This window comes from Bactrocera dorsalis, chromosome 4, assembly GCF_023373825.1.
Source record: "Bactrocera dorsalis isolate Fly_Bdor chromosome 4, ASM2337382v1, whole genome shotgun sequence".
In the NCBI taxonomy this organism is placed as follows: domain Eukaryota; kingdom Metazoa; phylum Arthropoda; class Insecta; order Diptera; family Tephritidae; genus Bactrocera; species Bactrocera dorsalis.
This window is the reverse complement of record NC_064306.1, coordinates 52,366,898-52,392,030: the sequence shown is the minus strand read 5'-3', so window position 1 is coordinate 52,392,030 and position 25,133 is coordinate 52,366,898. Positions and strand designations below refer to the sequence as shown.

At 35.4% G+C, this 25,133-nt stretch overlaps 1 protein-coding gene across 5 annotated transcripts in view; it reads right to left on the bottom strand.

The window, feature by feature from the left end:
• LOC105224354 (SH3 and F-BAR domain-containing protein DDB_G0274695) overlaps window positions 1-25,133 on the bottom strand; it is a 111,412-nt gene that overhangs the window by 64,975 nt on the left and 21,304 nt on the right. For 3 of the 5 annotated variants that reach the window (XM_049455795.1, XM_049455798.1, XM_049455796.1), the window contains exon 3: window positions 7,571-7,642. The exons of the other annotated variants lie outside the window; for them this stretch is intronic. In XM_049455795.1, coding sequence (XP_049311752.1) covers window positions 7,571-7,642 — 72 coding nt within the window. The remainder of the gene's footprint in view (window positions 1-7,570; window positions 7,643-25,133) is intronic. 5 annotated transcript variants of the gene reach the window in all.

Here is a 25,133-nt window from a genome sequence, read left to right as displayed (position 1 = left end):
ATATCGAAGATAGGAACCATCGGGTTACAAAATCTTAGGTTTTGAACCCAGCTAATTTGGAGTGGACCATGCGCTAATTAAAAAGCACTTTGAATCCGGTTGATAGAAGTATTCGGGGCATCACAAAAGCCAATAAAGCCAATGTTGCTAAGAAATCTTTTTATGTAAGAAGAAGACAATCTGAGTTAAAAGCCTTTTAACAATATCGAAGATAGATCCTCTAAAATGGTGAAATTTTTGAACTTTAAGGGGCAAAATGTTCAATGGAATGACTCAATTTTGTTACAAAGCTGAAATAAATTACCACAAAAACCAAAAATTAAGATAAGAATAAGGATGAACGTTTAAACCGGGTGATAAAAGGGGATGTACTTTTTCCAATAGCCTATTTTGACAGATCACGTGTGAGTCGTGTCAAGTTATTTTTGTTCAGTATTGTTTGGCATTTCATCCTGGAAGGATTTACGCTTGAACAACGTTTACAAATCGTTCAACTTTATTACGAAAACTCATGTTCTGAAAAGAATGTGTTTCACGCATTTCACTCAACTGAAGAGATTCTAGAGCTGCAATTTCATCCAGAAAAAAAAACGGTTTGTTGTGGTTTGTGGATTGGTGGAATATTCGGTTAATATTTCTTCACAAATGATGCCGGCGACCGTTATCGCGCCATGATAACTATTTGATGCCTGAAATTTAAACTCGTGATCTTGGTGACATTTGGTTTCAAGGATTTATTGAGAGAATACTTCGGTGAGCGTGATAATTTAACGTTTTGGGCCAGTCGATTGGCCACTAAGATCGTGCGATCACACCGCTAAACTTTTTCCTGTGGGGATATGTAAATTACTCCATTATTCCCCATTAAATGTGAAGTTTCTGTGTTTTGGCTTTCAAACAGCAGATAATTTTACTTTCAAAATATGAAACTAAGTTGCCCCAATAAACTCGAGTTTGTGGCCTTACTTGAATGCACTGCAATTTGCTAGCAAGAAAGCATTACAGAATATTTCAAATTCAAATCTGCATACATAATACATATAAATAATTGAAAACTGTACTTAAACACGTGACAGTTAAGCATTCTTAATATACAAACTTGCAATGGGCTTAAGTCATTTTCAATACCGGTTTTCCAGGTGTTATCAATCATATGTAAGTAAAAGGAATTATATTACAAGTTTATAAGCGCATTGCTAAAAAGATAATGATTATTATAAAGCGTAATATTTACGTTGCAAGCAGATAATTATTGAGAGTATAAGGAAATAAATATACAGAAAGGTATTGAATGTCTCTTCAGGTGTAAATTGCAAACAACTTGGGTAGTTGTAGACATCTATCTTATTTACTTCATTACTCAGGTGGCTTGATTGTAGTAAATATTGATATTATGGTACTAAGAATGATAATTATCATATGGTTGCTGTATGGTATATGTTTAAAATTACCAAAGTGCGCCAGTTTCAAGGGCGTGCCATTAATATTTTTATTTTTAATTGCAGGTAACAGGAACTATTTCTTTAGAAGGACAACGGTAGCAAATAGGTATTTGTCGAAGTTTGGAAAAACAGGCAACAATTAACCGACGATTAAGTTTCTTTTGTATACATCAAGTATTTACTAGTAGAGTTGCTTAGTGTTGATTTTTCGATCCAATTATTCCGACATGAAAAAATGGCAGTAGAACTAATAGTTGACAAAGAAAAACCAAGAATCATTCCTCTGTTGGATACAATCGGCGAAGATTTGAAGACTTCTAGAGAAGTATTGGATGGATTTCAACTAAGTTTGCTACTTCCAGAAAAATTATGTGCTATGAAAACAAAAAAATGGAAAAACTTATTGACTGCTTGACAGATAGATTCGAAGGCCTTTTGGATAATGACAACGTCATGCGACGTTTCAATCTCAAAGGTAAACTTGATCACTGCAGTGCCATTGGCGGCAGAAGAAAAGAACTGTGATGTAGTCCTATACCCTATATTACAAAGTTTTCTTCGCAAAATCTGCACACTTGCTGTGACGAATGCCCTGAACGCTCTTTTGCGACACTTCGCTGCATGAAAACGTGGGTAAGAAGAGAACACGTTTCAAGATAGATTGATCGGCTTGGCATTGCTGCACACGCGTCATGACATTGAAGTCGCTGCACAAGAAGTTCTCGAGAGATACTCAAAACTTGGTCTACATTCGTTTGTGAAATTTTTCTATGCACTACACGAACTGACTTCGGTTTTATACATTGCATTAAAGTATAATATGTCATCCGCAAGTCTACGATATATGTATAATGTGTTTTTTCCATTTAGTAGAATTTGATATTAGAAGGTAGATTCGAAAGTTTTACACCATGATTTTAAAATGTATAAAGACTAACTATATTTAATATAATAATCTTCATGTTTCAAGTAAATGTTTATTCACTCACAAACGATTAAGTTCTAATCGCGGTGCGTCGTTGCAAACGGTGGCCAAGCCGCTCAGAAAGATTTTGCTATATATTTGGTGGGATTGGCAGAGAATCATCTACTATGAGTTGCTGCCCAAAGGCCAAACTCTTAGTTCCGACTAATAACAATTGGGTCGGCTGAAGGCAGCAATTGCTCAGAAGTAGCCAGCATCGGCCAATAGAAGAATAATTGTGCTCCATCAGAACAGAGCCAGGCCACACACATCGATAGTGACTCGCCAGAAGCTCCAAGAGCTTGAGTGAGTGATTCTTATGCATCCACGTTATAGTCCGGACCTGACACAAAGTGATTACTCCGTCTTCCTGACGATAGCGAATGATTTTTCTGGTGAAAAGTCCGCCTAAAGAAATGCTTACGAAAATCCCCACTTCCAGTTTACCTATTCGGATACGGACTAGGGCTTCTTTGAGAGTGGTAATCCGAAATTACCTTCAAAATGGCAAACAGATATCGAACAAAATAGTACATATTTGACCTACATCGGATCATTATAACTATCATAAACCTTCAATTTAATAAACAAATTATTTAATATTTACTTATTTTCCTGCTAGAATAAGATGATATATTTCAAGTGAAAAGGCTTAGAGTGTAACTGATTACCCAAAAAATTAAAAACTAAATAATTTTTAGCTATCAATTAACTGCATAATACTGTTAAAGGCTTTCGATTTCAATGTACTCATATTGGAAAATATAAATAGATACACATTGTACATTTAGGTGTACATTACATACAAAATTATATTCATCACAGAGAAGATCTTCGTTAACCTAGCAAAAATCGTGAAATTAGCATTTTCGCAACCGAAAGCGTAGCTCAATGTAAAACCGATTACGATAAATAATGCCTTAATCACCTTAATTGTGCATTAATTTGCCTTGAACGTAACAAACATAACATAAACACGTTGAAATACAACGCCGAGCACAGCAGCAACTGGTTTAACTCTGCACTTTTCCGACAATTTTACGAGCAAAATGAAATTGAGAGTTTTAAAGTGAATTGCAAACGAACGAAAATTATTTCTCATTTGGCAATGTTTCACTTATTGGAAGAAGACAGCTCTGCCACGCAAAAGATAGGGAAAAATCTTCGAAAGAAATCGGTAGCCAATGCGAACTAAGTGCTGCTGCAAAAAGTTGCCACACGCCGATGGGCAACAAATCTTGTCGATTTGCAAAAAACAAAAACAAAAAAAAAACAGTCAAACTGCCAATAAATTGGCGCTTTCGAAATTGAGATGAAAAAGAAACAATTTGCTGCATATTTTCGTATAAATTTACGAATACGAGCTGACCGCTTGAAGCATGAAAATGTTGCCAAAGCAACGCTGTAACTGTATGTTATTGGCGACTGATAAATTTTCTTGTAATTAGAGCCGCAAGAGCCCCCAAGATGTGCAACACCGCACGCTGTGGCCATTCCAACTGAAATGTGCCACACTACATGTCTACCAGACAGAGAAGTGGGAGCGGTGAGGAGGAGAAATAAAAATCGCAAGCTGTGATTGCATAATTGTCGCGCTTGAATGAGATTGCAGCTGCGTTGCCGCACATTACCATAGAGGTAAAGGTGTCTTATGTGGGCGTAGCGGCAAGCCACCCACCCATCACTAGAAATGGTTAAGGCGCTCCTCTGTCCTCCACGACGCTCTATCACTCTGCGATCATAATTCCACGCATGATTTGCCGAAGCCTCTGTAGTGTGCCTCCACAGCAGTAAGATGCATGCGTCCATTACAAAACATTTGCTTAAGTAATTTCGCTGCAGCACCAGCCCTCCGGCCGCCAGCTCTCACACAAAGCAGCTGCGCATGCGCATTGCGTGCATCAATGGATACAGACGTAAAATAGTATTGAATCAGACATCTAAGCTGCCTATTATTTCATTGAATTATTAATATTTGCCTATTTTTGTGGCGATAGGTGGGCGCTGCTGCGTTGCATTCAAATTCGCTGCCACTCCAATTTGTCGGGTAATTTGTTCGAATATGAAAATTTGATGTTTCTCCACAGCCACAACGCTTAATCGCATTAATATTAGTGGCTTTTGTTGCTGTTCTCTCTTGTATTTCGTGCATTGGCTTTTCGGTCTCTTGTGTCGTGTTAATTTGTACGAAATTTATGTGCATGTGAACATGACATTTGGCGCGCTAGCCGAACACAAAAACTAAATCACTGTTATTTTACGTCTCAACGTTAACCAAACTGTCTAATAAATTTACATGTTGAGCATTAAATCGTTAGCGTGGTCAGCGTAATGGGTGAATGACCGGCGTGAAATGTATTGGTGATATATGTTTGTAAATAAAACAGATTACATAACTCTATTGAGTACCATATTCGATGTGATCGGTGTAAATTGATATCAGTGGACTTTAAAAGTTATCTTCTAGGTTTTAATTAAGTTAGATTATTTTTACGGTTTTCGAAATTTTTTGTAGTGAAGACATGCCTTGTTCTGGATGTCCTTCGGCATTTTCAACTGATGAAGATATTAACAAAGTAAAGAATATGGTGTTTGTAAATCACCAGACAAATTTTAGGGAAATGGCAAGAGAGCTCGATATCTCTCGCGAGTCCATTCGGATGATTTTGGTGTATATTTTGGGTATGAAACGCTTTCTTGCTTAGACTCATCCCGATAAAGCTGACTTTTTTCAAAAAGAGTACCGTGATAAGATTTCTTTGGACATGCTTGATCGTTCGAATTCCGATCGCACATTCATGGAGAGCAATCTAATTGCCGATGAGAAATGTGTTTATGAGTTTGGCATGCAAACAAGTCAATAATCATCGGAATGGAGTAAAATAAACGCTCCGAGCCCAAAAACGGAAGCAATACCATCGATAAACCACCGTATATACCAGAATTGGCTCCATGTGACTTTTTCTTGTTCTTCAAATTGAAATTGCCGTTCCGTGGTACCCGTTTACGGTCGATCGAAAAGATTAAACAATATTCCGTGAAGGAACTGAAGGCCATCCCAAAAAGGGGTTATGAAAAATGTTTCGAGGATTGAAAAAAATTATATTTTTCTGGTATTCAGGAATCAAGTATCAGTACTACTCTAATCAAAGCCCTACTTCCAACAAAATGCATTAAAAATGGTTGCATTGAGAGCGGGAAATATTAGTTGTGTTTGAAGCAATGTTATATTTAAAGATGAGTCAACTTTTCTATGTTCTTTTTCTATATTTATTCAAATAAGTGTTAATCACTCACGAAAGGTATATGGTTTTGACTGGTTCTTTGATCATGGATTTGGTGGTTTGAAGTGTTTCACAAAAAATCTAAACGTCTTTAACATTGATAAAATTCTATAAAAAGGGTCCATGATGTCAGTTGAAATGCTTTACGGTAAAAATAAGCATAACTAGATGCTGAAAGCAGAAAATTATCCGAAACTTAGAAGCAGAGTATAGACTCAATGGAAACAAGAAAACCGTATTGTTACTTGAGATTGGCCATCACAGTTTAAAGGTATAAAAATACATTTTTGCGAATTTATTTCTTAAATAAATTATAAAGATACAACAAACCAGCAAAGCATAAGAAAATTTTAGTTTGAAAATATTTTTAGGAAATGCTGCCACATTTTTCAAATTTCTTTTTTTATTTTTTAAAAAGTTTTTATTTTATTTTTTATAAAGAGTTTTGAAAAAGGCGGCAACATTTCCAAAAAATATTTTCTAACTAAAATTTTATGAAATAAATAAATTTTTCAATATGACTAAATCATAATTAATGACTGGTTAAACCGTAGAAACATTCCAGACCGAGATTTTATTGAAGGTGGTAATAATTCAAAATATATAAATATAAATACATTGTATTAGAGTGTATTTAAGGATAATACTTGATTGACGTCGCTTATTAGATTTGGGAAAATATGGTGTAGCTTGAATGCCCCTTTGGCTTTGTCATTCAGAAGAAAACTTAGTTCATGGTAAAGGCATATAGGTTACTATTTAGTATGAGATTCGATAGATTATATCTTTAAGAATTAGATACTAAAACTTTAAATTGATATCTCAAACAGCTTTTGAGTTACAGCTTTTTAAAGTCCGCCCTCTCATTTCAATTAGCTTCAGCAGTTCATTTTTTTTTTAAGAAAAATCAAGTTTTTGCAGGCCAAAAACGTGGATGAAATGTACTAAAAATATCTACTAGATAATATTGTCCGCGAATAAAAATCTCTTTGAAGAAAATTCAAATTTCGGCAGATCAAAAAACCAAAATGATGGATAGAATTCAACTTCTTGTTTTAAATACCGTCATTTTATGAGATTTCATTTATTCGCGGACAATATCTTCTAGTAGAGATTTGTTGTAGGTTTGATTCGCGGAAAGGCACGAATCACTGCAGCGTGTAACTCAAAAAATATTTAAAAATTAATATCGTCAAAAATTATGCACTCTACTATATTGATACAGTCCGTTTTAGGAGGTTATATGCTCCTTAAAATTGCAACTCTGCCATAGTATGGATAATAGTATTTTTCGATTATTAACCACTGGCAACATAGTACTTTGTACTTTGATCCACTATACATATGTACTACAACTTTATTTCTTTTTAAAGAATACGCTAAAAATAACTCGGCTACAAACAACCGTTAGTGCAACAAAAACTGCACATAAAGATTTACGCGCCACAACAGTATCGAATTTCCCAAGTAAACCTAAATTTCGAACGTCAAACCAGAAGTGATTTAGTAGCGAAGCGGCGAGGGCAGCGAAAAGACTTTAAGCCAGCAGACTATGAAATTAGCAAATTAAGTTGCCACTCAAGGTGCTAACAGCGGCAGATAATACGAGCGTAAACCATAAAATCCGACACAAAAGGCGAGACGCTTTTATCTACGTAGAATCTACTACTCTGAACTCGCATTGTTTGCCGCAATAAAAAAAAAAACAAAGACAAAGCACCACAATAACAAAAACAAGTTGCTACGCAGCTTTTAAGCGCTCAACTTTTCCAGTTGATGAACGAGTTTCACAAGCGCATTAAAGCGGTTAGACTTTGGTAATTAAAGTGTGCGGCTTACAAGCTTAATTATTTAGAAGAACAGTTATTAAATGGACTTACCAAAATCACATCTAAGTAATATTTGTTGAGCAAGAAAATGTCTTTGCGGATTTTCCACGCATTACGAAAGGGCTGCGCGATGAAAGCGGTGAAAGAAAGTAGAAGGAAAAGAGAATTTGCAAAAGAATGCGTTAGACGTATGTGGTTATTTTAAAGAAATTATACTATTTTCCAATGGAGACGAAATCACAATACTGCACTTAAGACGCAGGATGGGACAAAAACAAATGTTATGGAAGATATAATATGAAGAAATTAATAAATATGCAAATGTATATTTATACCCTGAACATGGTATACTAAGTTTACCACGAAGTTTTTAACGCTCATAAAGAACATCGGAGACCCTATAATATATATACATAATCAGCGTGGCTGAGTCCAACCATTTCTAAAACTTACCGATCCAAACAAGTTTAGATCTCCGAAAGAATAGCCCTTGGCCGGATAGAATTTGGATCAATTCCGGTAACGTAGAGCCGGCTATCGTGGGAATCGAATCGAATTCACAAACTGGACGAAGGAATACAGACTTCCATAATATTTCAGTCAATGCATGTGACAATCGACAGCCTGTGCTCCTTCACCAAATCAGTAGAAATCATCAATGCAGTCACCTGCTTGAAGCAGAACCACCTTCTAGGAGCATTAAAAAGCACTTCCTCAACTACGACGACGTCATAAGACAACACGCCGATCAGACTTCGGACGCAACTGACTTCAAATATGCACTGACCGCCATGCACAGAGAAGCCATACACACCTTTGCCGACTCCCTCTCAGTGAGTGAATGACGAACTTGGAATCAAACCGCCACCCATTGCAGACGACAAGCTCGAGTTGCTGCGGGAATCGAGAGTGACTTTTGCAGGTTAAACGCCTACTTATCCGGAGTCAACACCGACATATCAAATATGATGACTCTAACCATCTCTTTGCAAGACTAGCTAACCGTAAACACCCCTCCCCTATGGTCCGACCCCGTCAAATCAGCACGTTTCCTGGGCCTACCGCTGGATGACCTCGATGACAACTTATCTGAACCTTACCACCCTAACGGTGGCTAGATAACCTTTACGAAAGCAACAACAACATTAGGTCATTCCCGTCGGTCTACCTTTCTTTATATACCCGAACCAATCCTCAGTTTTTGAGATATCGGTCTGAAATTAAGTATATTCCCTTTTCTCCCCAACAAGCTGCTGTTTTGTCGGAACTACAGATATCGGACCACTATAGCACCTAGCTGCCATACAAACTGAAAGATCGGAATCAAGCTCTTGCATGGAAAACTCTTTTTTTTTTGGTTTTTTGTTTTACATTGCATGTAATGAGAATGAAAATGAACAAGACGGAAAACCCACCAGTAGATGTCAAGCCAAGAAGCGTCTTCGTCTAAGCGACGCGAATGTAATTCTCCAAGCTCTGCACAGTCATTGCCAAAGACAAGCGATCAGCGATAAACATGCATACAAATATGTATGTATGAGTGTCGCTAGTGCACTATTGCAGTATCGGCTTATAATATATAAATTTGTTACTTATATACATATATATGTACATATGTACGAAGCAAAGTGAAGTGTATGGTCACGTTCTTTGTCAGCCGTTTGAGTGTTTCAAATTGCCGCTAGCAACGTTGAACTTCCACTTGACGCACATACGGAAGCCGCCAAACAACCACCAACATTTACGTTACAAGTATAGGTGCTTCAAGCACCGCAAAAACAAACACATGGCTCAAAGCACAAACATATAGGCACTACAACAACAACAATAGCAGTAAATGGTCAAGTGATGCGCAGCTTGGCTGTGTAACTGTAGAAAATAATGTTAGAAAAGAACTTGTCTGTTGTTGTAGTTGTTTTTGTTGCTACTGCTGGCGGTATTTGTCGGCTACCGTCGATATTTTTACATTTGACTCCATTTCCGCGTTCATTTGACACACATTGGTGGCGCTGCTGTTTTGGCTTGTTGCTGCTTGTGCACATGGTTGTTGGTTTTTGGTGTTGTAGTCAATACAATTATATGTGTACACACAAGTGTTTTTTTGCTCACCATATCTCCACCCATTTTTATTAACCATTTTTAGTTCACTGATCACTTTGTCAACTCACTTCTATTCTTACTTGTATTTTTTTGTTGTTATTTTTGGGTTTTGTTTGTGAAATATTGTTTGTTATTGCTTGTGGACGTTGATAGATGTATCACGTTTCTATTAACAGCTTAAACGATAACACATACATATATACATATGTACATAAGAAGGTAAATAAATGCGAAAATGAGTGGAGAAATAACTTATTTATAGGACCAAAGTCGGTTCATATGGATACATATGTATATTGGATGTATAGGTAGGTATGTATGATACAATTGACACCTATTTCCATTGCTTGATATTTGGTGGGAATTAAATTCTTAGATAAAATATAAACATCCTCAAGATTTTTCCCGAGCTCATATTGGCTTTTAAAAAATTCGCTTTCATTGCAGAAATAACTTGGAAATGGTTATATTGTCTCCCGAAGAACAATCTGCTTTAATAAAAATATATATACATATTTTAGTTTGTATAGCGACCGATATTAGATCTGAGAACCCAGCAAAAGCCTTTGATACACTCCCGTGGTTAAAGACCCGAATATCGAGCGTTTTTCTTTATCAATTGATTCAATCAGAAAGCAATTGATATTTTAACCAATCATTTTTTGTAAACTGTTTATTTATTATTGAAGAATATACAAAATAAATTTCCTAATTTTTGCCATAAAACGGCGGCTACTAAAAATTAAAGGTACATTTTTTCATTAGTTTTATTAACTTCTCGAAATGTTTTTTGTTCACCCGATAGATGGATACTTTCGAAAAAAAACTGAAAATTGAATTTTTGGCAGACATTTTTACAAATAATTAAAAATTCAGTGAAAATTTCGCGACGTTTTATTTTTAAACAGTTGTAATCAAAAAAACAAATGCTTGTTCCAAGAAGAATTGTAAGAATTGTATCTCAAAGACCTGTGTAAAATTTCATGCAGTTCGGTTAAGTAGTTCTCGAGAAATCTTGTCAACCAGCTTCAAAACACAGTTTCGGAAAAACGCGTTTAAAGGCGTCGCACTTAGCCTAGCTAGCCTCGTCGTAAAAGTTCTCAAGGCTGTATGTCCGAAACTATTACTCGGATCTACTTAAAAATTTTGGACAACAATTTAGAGGTATTGTATAATTCGATAAGACAATAAAGAAATCAATTTTTTGAAACCCGTAAACCATTGTAACGCCTGAAGGAATAATCATGCAAGATGTCAAGAAAATCGACGGATAGGAACTTGGAATACCATGACGAACGCATTGAATAAGTAGTCGACAACGACGGCTCTTGTATAATTTGTTTTCATAGATGAAAAATCTAAATCTATAATGCTAATAAAAGGTTATTTTACTGACTAGAAAGATGAAATCATTCCATAGGCTCTATAGAATCTAAACAGTTTAAAAAAAAAGTTTCCTTGTCCCTCACTAGAAAAGCTCCAGAATATGATTTTTGTATTTTTCCAAATAAAATCTCATTCAAGATATATTAGTATGCTTACAGGGAACACATTCTTGAATTTATTAGTAATGAGCACATAGGACTTTCTGAAACAGGGGAGGCACAGCACCTCTGTAACCTTTCTTGATATGCTACAAAAGTTTGAAATACATTTGTATCGATATTAAATAATATCGAATATACGATTACAAGCCAGAAGTAATGAAAATCAAAGGAGAAACATATGTGATATGTAATAGAGAATTTATCGATAACACAATTATCGAAAATGATACGGGTTATCGGACAGTATCGATTTACCATAAAATCGATTATCGCAACACACAATTAAAAAATGTAGAAATTTAAGTAACACAATACTATACTCAGGTTTTTAGTTTCGTCTTAAGAAATTAATAAATTCTTTGAAACAGGTATATGTATATGAATGTATGTATGACATGTATACAAACATAAGTATATATAGTACATACATACTATCGCATGTACGTCAAAATACAAAAAACGAGAACAAGAAAACATAATAGCACACAACTCAAACCTGTAAAAGCTTCTCTAGAATTATGACTTCAACTTGCATTGTTTGCCGCTATTGCAAAAGTATCACAATTCTCTGTGTGGCACACATATCGACAATGGATGAAAGGGGGAAAGTAGCGCGCACTTGGGAAATTGTACGCCTTCTTTGTACTTTTGTTTGTATGTATGTCTTAATACTTCATGAAGCGCAAAGTGGAGTAAGTTGTGATATAGTTGACGGCTCTTGTTGCTGCTGTAGTTCATTTTACGGTATTGTGAAGCACGTAGCGTCAAACCAGAAATGTCAACCCACTAAGTCAAAACGCTATGTAATAAACAAAAAATATACCGAGATGTACACATATACATATATGTATATGTATCAGCCAACTGCACAAGCGCCACCTAAGTGAGCTGCAGCTAATAAAGGGTGATTTTTTAAGAGCTTGATAACTTTTTTAAAAAAAAAAACGCATAAAATTTGCAAAATCTCATCGGTTCTTTATTTGAAACGTTAGATTGGTTCATGACATTTACTTTTTGAAGATAATTTCATTTAAATGTTGACCGCGGCTGCGTCTTAGGTGGTCCATTCGGAAAGTCCAATTTTGGGCAACTTTTTCGAGCATTTCGGCCGGAATAGCCCGAATTTCTTCGGAAATGTTGTCTTCCAAAGCTGGAATAGTTGCTGGCTTATTTCTGTAGACTTTAGACTTGACGTAGCCCCACAAAAAATAGTCTAAAGGCGTTAAATCGCATGATCTTGGTGGCCAACTTACGGGTCCATTTCTTGAGATGAATTGTTGTCCGAAGTTTTCCCTCAAAATGGCCATAGAATCGCGAGCTGTGTGGCATGTAGCGCCATCTTGTTGAAACCACATGTCAACCAAGTTCAGTTCTTCCATTTTTGGCAACAAAAAGTTTGTTAGCATCGAACGATAGCGATCGCCATTCACCGTAACGTTGCGTCCAACAGCATCTTTGAAAAAATACGGTCCAATGATTCCACCAGCGTACAAACCACACCAAACAGTGCATTTTTCGGGATGCATGGGCAGTTCTTGAACGGCTTCTGGTTGCTCTTCACCCCAAATGCGGCAATTTTGCTTATTTACGTAGCCATTCAACCAGAAATGAGCCTCATCGCTGAACAAAATTTGTCGATAAACACATTTCGAACCGAACACTGATTATGGTAATAAAATTCAATGATTTGCAAGCGTTGCTCGTTAGTAAGTCTATTCATGATGAAATGTCAAAGCATACTGAGCATCTTTCTCTTTGACACCATGTCTGAAATCCCACGTGATCTGTCAAATACTAATGCATGAAAATCCTAACCTCAAAAAAATCACCCGTTATATTGAGCAACGAAGCGGACCCTCAAACACTCGAAATGTGTATCAAATTACTAAATACTACGAGTAGCTTGACAAATGATATGATACGGTGCAATACGAAAGAGGAGCGACACCTAAAGACCTACAAAGGCACAAGTTGCTGCAAAGTAGGCGGTGGAGAAATATGCGCAAGCCAGAAACATGAATAAATATGACGGGAAAACAAGCTGCGAAGAAGTGGTGACATCAAGAAATGAGGTAAAGGTGAATATGTTAAAGAGGCGTTACACGCATTACGAAAGTGACCCAGAAAGTTAATTGAAATACGAGAAAGAAGATATGATTATGACATCGAGACGTCAAAAGACGATTTAATTAAATTTGAGTTGTGCTTCGATTCAAATAGGATCTATTATAAATTGAGATGCTTGTCATCTCACTGAAATACATATATGTATGTATGTTTTTGAGTAATCTAATATGTATGTATGTGTTAGCTTTGTAGATACTTTCGCATAAATAAACTATATGTTTTATAATAACATCTCTAAAGAATTATAATATTTTATGAGATCCATTGCAATGACATAAAAAAAATGTTTCTACAAAAAAATAAATTTAAAGAAAAAAATATTTTTATCGTGATTTAAACCAACACCGACACATCGAATGGAAGTCGCGAACTGTACAACCGTTTATATTCAGAGCAGATAGCATTCCACATCAGTCACCATATGAATCAGCAAGAACCATATTCTGTGTGGGAGAACATTACCCTTTTCGAACACTACCGAAATTCTTCGGGGGTTTAACTGGTATTCGGATGCCCTTATTTTATATGGAACACTAATTGTCGAGTATTTCGTATTTGATATGAATTCTGGAACTAATCGATAACTTTTCTCTAAAACTTTTCATCTAAGTAAAGTTATTTCCTAAAAGGCTAAGTAAAGCCATTAAAATATACCAGCAACATTTTTTTCATTGACTCTATGAAAAACTTAAGACTCTAAAAATATTCTATAAAAAAGAAAAATAATTTTAAATTCCGTTTAAAAAAAATCGAAAAATTTGGAGAACTAAAAAATAATATAAGAGAATGTAAGAATTGCGAATAATTCTAGCAATGGAAAAACTATCAGAGGTACTATATCCAGGAATAAGGCCTGGTGCTTGAGAATCGACAATTACCATTCAGAGATCTTACTGGCATCGTTGAAATACAGTAAAGATCAGTGAAAACGATTTTGAAAGATCATTTGGGCCTAAGAAAAGTGAAAGCACGATTGGTTCCAAAATCACTAAATTTTTTCGAAAAACATCGACGTGTTAACGTGACTACCAGGATGTCATGAAACGTATTATTACTGGCGATGAGTCTTGGATCTATGCTTATGACCCGAAAACAGACGATCACTCGGTCAAATATCATGGCAAAGCTGAGCTGAAGCCGGAAAAAAACAGATCAAAACAGGTCAAAAATCAAGATTATGCTGAGGTGTGGTGCACTCCGAATTCAGTCCCAGCCAAATTGTCAATAAGGAATACTATTTGAGTGTTAAGCGTCGTTTCCGCGAGACTATTCGTAAAATTTGGACGGAATTTTGTTCCGACAACTCCTGATTTTTGCGCCATGATAATCCACCGTCGCGTACTGCACTGATTCTTCGTAAGTTTTTTGCCTAATTTTAAACCAATATCGTGCCAAAACCACCGTATTCAACCGATTGAGTTCAGCAAAATCAAACAACCGCTCCGGGGATTTCCTTTTGAGTAAATTGAAGACATTAAACGTGAATAACTACGCGCATTGGAGGCTATTACGGAAATTGACTTTAACAACTGTTTCGAGGATTGGAAAAAACATTGGCACAAGTGTATTGAGGCCGAGGGGGATTACTCTAAGGGAGACGACAAAGATTTTGAAGATTAAATTAAAAATTTTGAAACTATGAATAAAGTCCTACTATTTTTTGCCCATAGTAGTATTTGTTAGGGAATGTTCGAATTAATAATATTTTTGATAGTAATTTCGATTATTTTCAGAGAGAAGTGTAATAAAGTCGCCATTTGGTCAAAGATTTAATTTTGCAGAATTTATGTTGCAATAAATTTCAAAAAACTACGATGATATGAACTAAAGTGTTTCAAAAGTCAAAATAATTAACCAAAAATTAGATTTTCTATACAAAATGAAATTTTTTAGATATCGAAATCGAGGGGTCTTATAAAAATGTCAACCAAAAATAAAAATAAAATAACTTTAAAGTTTCCAAATAAAATATAAAAGTAATTTAACAACAATCTGGTAACACCTGCGGCGATTACATCAGCAAATAACTCAAAATAAGTGAAATAATTTACATAAACCGTTAGCATTTGCGACTAGCAGTGAAAATCCCTGATTTTATTTTAATTTCCACGACAACATAACATGCAACTAACACTATGTCGAAGCTTACGAGCGAAAAAAAAATATTTTTTTTTTTTCAAAGTAACAACAGTAAAAATGATATTGACATATGGACGCGTGCAGCAAAGTAATTTGCCATGGTCGAGCGCATCAAAGGAGTTTTACTTTTTATATATGCATACACGCATACGTATGTGTATATGTACATATGTATTAGTTTATACACATACTTACGTATATTAATTACTTGCAATGCTGCTGCAATTGTTGTTGTTTCGCATAATTTAGACTGTTTTTGCGATATTTAGCCGGCAGCCGCAGTAGTGCAGCAGCTGCAGTGGCAAGCGCTTTACCGCTATTGCAGGCACAGGTGAATTATTATCGTAGCATGAGGCATCTTTGCAAACAATGCAATTTCCGCATACAAATGTCCATAAAACACAGCGAATTCGCTTCGATGCACCGATCGTCCGTACGTCCGTGCGTCCGTCCGCCAGTCAGTCAGTCCATCGGTGGATATGAATATGCATTTTTCACATAACACAACTCGTTTCATTGCCGTTACTGTCCGATCTGCTGTTATACACACATAGTTGCTGCCACATATCGATGGATCGGTGTTTCATAAAGAAAGAAGAAGAGGCAGTAGCAAATAACCGTGCAGTCATGCGTGGCACGAAGCATAAATGCGTGGCACAGTGTATTAAAAACAAACGCAATTATATTGGCATGAAAGTGTGTGTGTGTATGTGTTACCTAAAGTCAGTATTGCATGTTTTATTGTCATATAACTTTAGTAGACCAAATAATTAGAGAAAATTTTCTATTAAATAACTAATAATAATTAATAGGAGATCGGCCAGATTAGCCAGCAAAGGTGTAACGTCTATTTTTCCTCGATATAATTACTAGGGTGGTACTTAAGTTTGGGATAAGTAAGACAAAATGTTAACTGAGGTTGCATCGACGATATAATATCCTACACAGTTACATTTTTTTTAATAAAAAGTTATGAAAAATTTTGATTTTAATTGGTCAGTTGGATTAAAGGGTTACTACATGGATTTCCGGGTTTCAAAATATCAATTTTTTTTATTGTCTTATTAAATTCTTCAACACCTCTTGAATATTGTAATAAATTTTCAAGTTTATCTGAGTAACAGTTTCGGAGATACAGCCTTGCGAACTTGTGCCCTTTTTCTGATATCAAAAAAACTAGAGTTTTTTTCGGCAATGAAGACCTCTTCGGCAATGTTTGTGTTACAAAAATAGCATTTCAAAGCTATATCATGTGGATAACCCGCAATGGCAATTATATTATGAACAAAATCAAATTTTGTAAGAATGCAAGTTTTCCTTTAATACAATATTACTGATTGAGCAAATAAGTCGTAGATTAGATATGTCAAGCAACACCCTAATATGCAAGCATTTAATTATATAAAGATTTCGTATTTTTTTAAAGCCAATTTACTTAATTATTTCTACAAAAACAAAGTAACAAGATAAGAACTCACCACCTTAAGCTTCTCCAGTTCTCTTTTCAGATTTCTTACTACTCTGCTCTTACTCTATTTAGCAGTTTGTATTATATTAACCCTGCTTTTCTGTTGAAAATTTAGTTTTAATGGTTTAATTTTTATTGCATTCTTATTTTAATGCTGCACTAAAATTTTAAAACAGGCTGTTCTCGTCGATTAAGTCGCACTGAAACCTGTCGCACTACAATTACTGCTGTCTTTGTCTTCAAGGTCGCATGGCAAAGCGCAAGCAAAAGGTTGCAAGCATTTCATGGTTGAGGAGAATTTTTGTTGGATATTAACCAGATGGTAGTGTGCAGCGGGCAGGATACTAATTCCATATAATTTTATTTATTTTATTTTTAAACGATGGAAAGTATATCTTTGAGTAATAATACCTGGTTAGTATAGCTATTATATAATGAGAGTTTATATATTGACTACCACTAAATCTGCGTACCATTCTGGTTGGTGTTTAAAACAAAGAAGCACACTCGGATTATAATAGAAATGAGGAAGCGAACAGAGACTCTAAGAACACAAAAGGTTGTGCATTACCTGGGTGTAAGACTAGGGTTCCAGGTTTACTTATTTGGTACAAATGAAACACGATCTAAACTAACTTTGGAACTTAGCAAGCTGGTATCCAACATCGGAGGACCGACACAGGTGAAATGAAAGCTTTCAATGTCGACCAAATTGAATGTCTTGTTTGACGGAACAGAATTATGGGCAGACTTATTGAGGAAAAATAACCCACGTAAAGCTCTAAAAAAAAGTACATAAAAAAAAAAAGTATATCACACAGCAACCTTTAGAGGTAGAGTCGGTTGTTGTATCCGTGTACGTTAAAGAAGAGGAACAAATGTCACCATCACAAAAGAGAATAGAAAGAATGATAACTTGGAAGTATCTGAGGATGGAGTCACGTGTAGAAGGCCCTGCATGTGAGGAAAGTTTTCTGAGTGCCAATTACTTGGTTACTTGGGAATGGCCAGAAAGATTCTTTTACATATGGGGCAAGCGGCTCATGACTTCCGGTTTTAGATTAAGTATCCTCTGGGTAGCCGAAGAGCATCCGTTTGAAGACGAGCTAAAGTAAGAAGACGAACTATTCCTTCCTAGGATTATGTGTTGGGCTTGGGATCCGCCACATAAAAAACGTCACCAATGAAAAGGAAACAGCAGCCTCGGATGAAAGGCCAACTTTTTGTTACTATCTTATCCGGACACGTATACTTTAGGAAATATCTACATAAATTGGGAAAATCCGAAGGACCGTCTTGTATATACAACGACGCTATTAAGGATGACACTGAGTACAGGTTTTTGAAATGCATACTCTGACAAACGAAATATCCTCGAAACGAGGAAAACTGGAAGAACGTCAAGATTTGAAAGAAGTGGGATCTGGATGCAGAATATAAGTCCTAAGACGAGAAATATGGATTGCTACCGTGAAGGAATGAAAATGTGCCATTGCTGTAACGAAGCAATTATGAAGCGGAAGGCTTTTTACTTATCTCCGTTAAAAAAGCTGTAACACTTTTTGATTATGTTAATTTTTGCAATTTATACCAATCTATTTATTGTTCGATTCGCTACACTATTAAACTTGGAATAACAAAAATAATTGGAGAATTTTAACTTTTACTGATATAACCTAAAAACTACCCTGGGATAAAAAAAGGAATAAAAACTGACATGAGCGCGAAGTACAGCGATGGGCTGGTTTCTTTGTCAATATGGTCGTTCTCAAAAAAAAATTGTGTGACCAAAATTTATAAAAAAAATATTAATCAAGCGTTTCAAAGGCAAACAACAATAACACAAACGAGAACAATGAAAAAAGCAAACGAGTGAAAAATAAACCAAAAATCGTGGATTTAGGAACATCTCTCTTCTTCACAAATAATAACACTGCACAGATAAAATTAAGTCAAGCAATTTGTCCAAAAATGTCAAAGTCGATAAATTTGGTTATTTTTCTTGCAAACAAAACAATGAAAAATAACAAAAAGCAAATTCATGTCGGCAGAAACAAAATCAGTCTTATATGTACATATATGAATATAAGTATATACAGTTTTCGATCATCAATTATGAATTGTATGGCTACTTCCATGACCTCAAATATTAATTTGCTGACACGTTAGCTTAATAACAACTTGAAAAAACTTCATTTGCCTAACAAATATTAAAATTTAAATTTTCGACACTAGTGTGAGTGTGATTATCACACATTTGCATTAACAACACACTCATCGAAGCTGCCGCTTCAACATTCATTTAGTAGACGAGTCATAAAATTAACTTTTTTAGCGCCAAACCAGCAGCCGCGTGCAACTCGAAAAACAATTTATGCGCCGCTTATCGAAACCCGGCACGGCAAAACAACAACAACAAATGCAACCGGTTAAGGAGTAGCAACAATATGAATGAAGATAAAAAATTTAAATATTGTGAATGCGATAAATAAAACTAAAAACTGAAACCAAACACCAAACTGAAGACCAAAACAAGCGCCGGTTCATTAAAAGTGAATTTGACCACAAAAAATCGGGTTGAGAAAATTCGGTCGATGCTCCAAAGAGCTGTGACGTGAGATTGGGTAATATTTTTTCTTTACTTTTTGCCATGAGATTCGGCTTTTTTGAATTTCAAATGGCGATTACAAAATAACGCTGCATAATTAGCATAAGCGCCGCTACCGTAATCACTGACTGGCCTTATGGTAGGTCGAAAAAGCCAGAGGCGATGCTGTGCTGAATGGCGGAGAGCAAAAGTGTAGAAGCGACCTCTACAGTGCGCTTATGAGTTGATGTGACATTATGCGATTAGATTTTGTTGTTGAAACTCGAAATTATTATTTTATTATTTGCTTGCGGCTGTGCTTTGAGGCACGTCAAAGCCAGACAGATGACAACTCAAGCGTTTAAATAGGCAAAAATACAACTAAATTTAAGAGCAGTCAACAACAAAGACTTAAAATGATTTTATCTGCGGTAACACATAACAAAAAAAAGCAAAAAATAAAAATAAAAAAAGAAATGAAATAAAGTCATAAAAAAATATATTTTTACAATTATCTCATTTTGAGCAGTGAAAGTCGTTTACTATTTTTTCCACAAAATAAAATGGAAATGGCTTTGTTAGGCAGCAATTGTTGTCGTTGTTACAGTAGCAGCAATTGCTGTTGGCATTTCGAAGCGTACACGAAGATAATTTGACTGCATTTCAATGCTGAGCAGCTTTGGCAAAGCAAGGAAAAACATATATGCCACATAAATATATACATTTATATAAATACATATATATTATAAGTATATGCACACACATAAAGTGCATATATGCACATACGCGTATTTATTCACCTGTCGTTGCAAGCGCACTGAAGACGCTGCAATTAAACCGCATTTCTTGGCAACTTTATGATTCGCGGCCATCTCTTTTTCCGCTACAAGTTATTGCTGTTTTGGTCATCATGTGACTATAATGACGGAAAAGTCGGTAAATACTTGGACAACTGTTCGTTAGCGGGCGATTGTTTTCCGGCAAATTTTGTTTTCTTTCAATTTTCATTTGAAATGTGCGATGAAAGTGAAAGATACTGGTTTAAAATGCAATTTCGTAGAAATCATCAAAATGATGGCACTTGAATATGTGAAAATTGTTGGTGTAATGGCAACAAAAGTAAAATTGTTATAGTTATTATTGTCGGTTTGTTTGATTATTGTAGTTAAAAACAGACATTTTTATATAATTTGTTTGAGCGACAAAAGTCAAAAGGCAGGGGTTCCCAAACTTTTTTTTAAAGTTTTTATTATGTAACAGTGTTCGAGATCGAATGAATACTACTATAAGTATTGGTTTAAATATAATAATAAAATTTGTCAAAAAGCAGGGGTTTGCTAACTTTTTTAAATTCTTATTATGTAAAAGTGCCCGAGCGCAATGATATTATCCGTAAATATTGGTTTAAAAATAATAATAAAATTAAAAAAAAAAACAGTGGTTCCAAACTAAAAAAAAAAAAATGTACGTAAAAGTGTTTCAGATCAGATGAATACTTTCATAAGTATTGATATAAAATAATAGTAAAATTTGTCAAAGAACTGGGGTTCCCAAACTTTTTTTTCAGTTTTTTACGTAACAGTGTTTAAGATCAAATGAATACTTGCATAAGTATTAGAAAACTTCCATAAGTATTGATAATAATAAAATTTGTCAAACATCAGGGGTTCCCAAATTTTTATTTTTTATTTTACGTAACAATGTTTGAAATCAAATGAGTACTTGCAAAAGTATTGATTCAAAAAATAATTGTAAAAAGGCAGAGGTTCCCAAACCATTTTTTAACTTTTTTATAACGTACAAGTATTTAAGCCCTAATAAATACTTCCGTAAAAATTGATTTAAATATAATATAATAATAAAAAAATTTAGAAGCGGGGTATCCTAGATTCAGTACAGAAGAGCTCATGAAGCTCCAACTCGTGCAAATTGCCTGAAAAAAATACGGGCAACAATTTTAGAGATTCGCGAATCTTCGATCAAAGTTCATAACAAAGATATTATGCTTCGCATGTTCATCAAATATTCGTATAGAGTACATCAGTGATATCGATTTCACATATTTTTATTGTTAGGACTATATCTTATATTGTTATGAAGTAAGGAATGTAAAATTCAATGAATATGTAGAAACTGCAAATATAAGGTGTTTCAAGGAAAATATGAAATCTTAAATCTCTCTAAAACAACTTTGTCCTTTATACAGATTATATAAGATTCGACCAGATTTAAATAAGGCAATCATTTGTGATTTAAGCCAAATATTGTTTAACAAACATATTAGTAATACTTAGGTCGCAATTTCTACTTTTGAACACTAATGGCTATGATTGGCTATTATGCCACTGCTCTCAAGATATCTTTAACCACAAACATAACAACAAATATTTCTACACCAAAAGACAATGCCATTATCTGAAAGTTCTTTATTCATTCCACATAATTGAAAATATATTTATCCATTCACAGAAAACTATAAATAGTTAAGAACAAAACGATTTTTACCAAACTAAACTTCGAAAATCCATCAAACACTAAAGCTTGTCATATTTTGCCACGCAAATTACTGCTTGTCATAGAACTGATTTATTGCAAACCCACATTTGTTCGTCTTCAAAGGCATGCAATTGTATTTTGGCACATTCTGAGCCCACGTACCATACATGACAAAGCAGGCTCAAGAAGCTACGTACATACGTATGTGTGTACGAGTACATTGTATATGAATGCTCATAAAACCGCCTGCTCACTAATGAAACGCTTATTCCGAAAATGTAGTTAAGACGACAATTAGAATTTTGACTCGCTAAGTGGTTCTAAGATGCTTGAATATTATTGTTGAAGAACAATGACATGGTTTCAAACAATGCTTACGTACTTATAACTGCTTATCTACATATATGGGTAGAAAAATTTTGAACTCAAAAAGAGAAGCGCACTTGTATTATGCTCTGAAGATCATGCGCGGAAAAGAATACCGAGAAACTAGAATTCTCAAAGAATTTTATGAAAAAATAAAAGGTCAAGAAGTCAAGTTAAGAGAACTTGTCTGCATGCATGGATGCTTTTCGGCATCGTCTTTGGAAGAAAAGGGTTTGAAGATGTCAACGTTTTTTTTTTTGAGGATTCTGTTTTGGATGAGGGGATTAACCTTTCAAAGAACTTTAGAGTTACTCTCGGCAGCAAGGCAGTTCTATCTAATGGTACACAGACGGCTCGAAAACACCGGAAGGCATTGGAGCAGGCATTGCGGGACCGCTAACTTAGCCACAGTCAAGCGGCACTGAAAGCGATCTCAGGAGGTTAAATCGCTTTTAGTAGAGGGGTGCATAGGAAGGCTGAGCACCTAAACTGGGTGCCGGGGCATAAATGGGCAATAAGCTAGCCAACGAACTAGCCCGCTCTGCGTCGGCGTTCAAGATGACGGGACCAGAACCATGCATTGTAGTGGGGTCCCACACTCTTAATGAGCTGCTCCGCACATAGGAGAGACTGGGGAGAGTGGCAGAGGGCAGCAGGAATGCTCCATGCCAAGCTGCTTTTAGGAGGGTACAACCCCTCAAGGTTTAAGGAAATAATCAACCGCTCTCGTGACAAATTCCGCCTTCTCTACACAGGGCACTGCAGACTCAGAAAGCACTTGTCCAGCATGGACTTAGTCTTTTACGCAAACTGCCGGTTCTGCGACATGCAAGAGGAAACACCAGTACACCTGATTCTGGATTGCCCAGCAATTTACAGAAGTAGACTTAAGGTCCTACCTTCTATGTACGTGGACAGGGATGACCTCAGTAGCGCCCAGTAGGCTCCTGGAATTATTCAGGATGCTGGACCTTGGTAACCATATGTGTTATGGAGTCATAATTAACTATCTATCTATCAGCCGAACTGGTTCCCTCAGCAAAATTTCAGCGAGATATTAAGGAAACTTAACAAATGATTCAACAGCGTCTTGTGAGTGAGTGTAACTCAGTAAAGCTAGATAAGCTTAGGGCAGCCCAATTCAATTCCGAAAGTGCTCGACTATAAAAATTATATACTCCGAAAATGTCCGAAATACAAGTGTAGGTATTTTTTCACACATTATTCAGCATTCTATTCTATTCACTCCACTTTTAGCAAATTAGCATAACAAATGAAAAAGTGAGCACAATGAAATCACTTTGTAGGCAAAATGAAAACATTTCTAAAAAAATTCCTCTAATTTCAACGCTAATTTACTTCACTTTAATATACATTCTAATTGAAGAAGTAAATACAATATTTTTAATGAAAGAAATTACTCAGAAATCAGCGGTGTGTGCATGAAATGAAGCATAATGCAAAATATGAAAGATTAGCAAGGAAAAAATAATAAAAACGAATGAAAGAGTGTAATTGTTGCAAAAACCGGTGACGCACACACGCAAACATTTATGCAAAAATCTAAGAAGCTAACGCTTCTGTCTGCTGTCATTATCAGCAATTATTTTTATGCCAACATGACATTGCAGCTGACCGGCGGTCGGCCGGTCGGTCGTTAGCCATATACTACAGCATAGCGGTATTATGGCAATGAGCATGCCGAGATTAATAGTTTTAGATAAGCGTCTTCTTATTCTAATTTTATTTTCATAATTCATTTCATTTATTGCGCTTTTAGACGCAACAAATTTACTTAGAATTCGCGAACAACTTGTAGTGATTGCCCGGCTTAAGCGATTAAGCGCGGCTTCAAAGAACTTTGAACTTCTAAATGCCCGCACACATGTTTTATGTCGTATTTACCGCAATATTGCGTTCATTTGGAGGTTGTAAAAATTATAATTTTATGTGGCTTTGTTTAGTGGCGCTGACGCTTTGTTACGTCCATATGTACGTGCAGACATGTATTGTACATACACGATATATATATGTATATATATGTATGTACATACCCCAATGACTCTTTGAGACTCTACACGAGTTTGATAAATTTTTACTGTTGAGAAATTCGTTCTACTTTGGAACTGGTTCAAGAACGTGATAAAAAATGGCGTCATTACTACAATTTGAACTGATTTAATGTCAAAATCAAAATCGCCACACAAATTTTTATCAAAAAAATACACTGAAATTTCAGTTTAAGTTCTAAGAAAGGTCAAGTTTTTTTAAAATCATTATAAAGCATAGGAAATTGTGATAAAAAAAAAATAAAAACTTAAATATTAACAAATTTCCATTTCGATGTTTGAGGATTGATGGACAGTCAGCACGACCCGAAGTTAAGTATTTCATTTCACGATAAAACTGAAACTAAACCCTCGGACCCTGGTCGGAAAGCAAAAAAGAGTCACGAATGCCAAACATTATTCATTTCAGACTTTAACGTAAAATGATATATTTTCAACTGAAACCCAATATATAGTATGGCTGCCATATTGGGAACTGCTGTTGTCAAAAGTTTAACTAAGTTAGGGCATGGAAACTCGACAAAGACAACACGAGTTTCAAATTGAATGACCGAAAATATTATATGTGTAAAAAATGTTCTAAGCTAGATATGCGATTAAGCGTAAAAACCGATTTTAGACGCTTCGACCATTCATTTTAACAATGATACCGTAACCGGTCTCCTGAAGGACCTCGAAAAGAATGTGTTTGGTGGTGAGGAAGAATTGTCTGCTC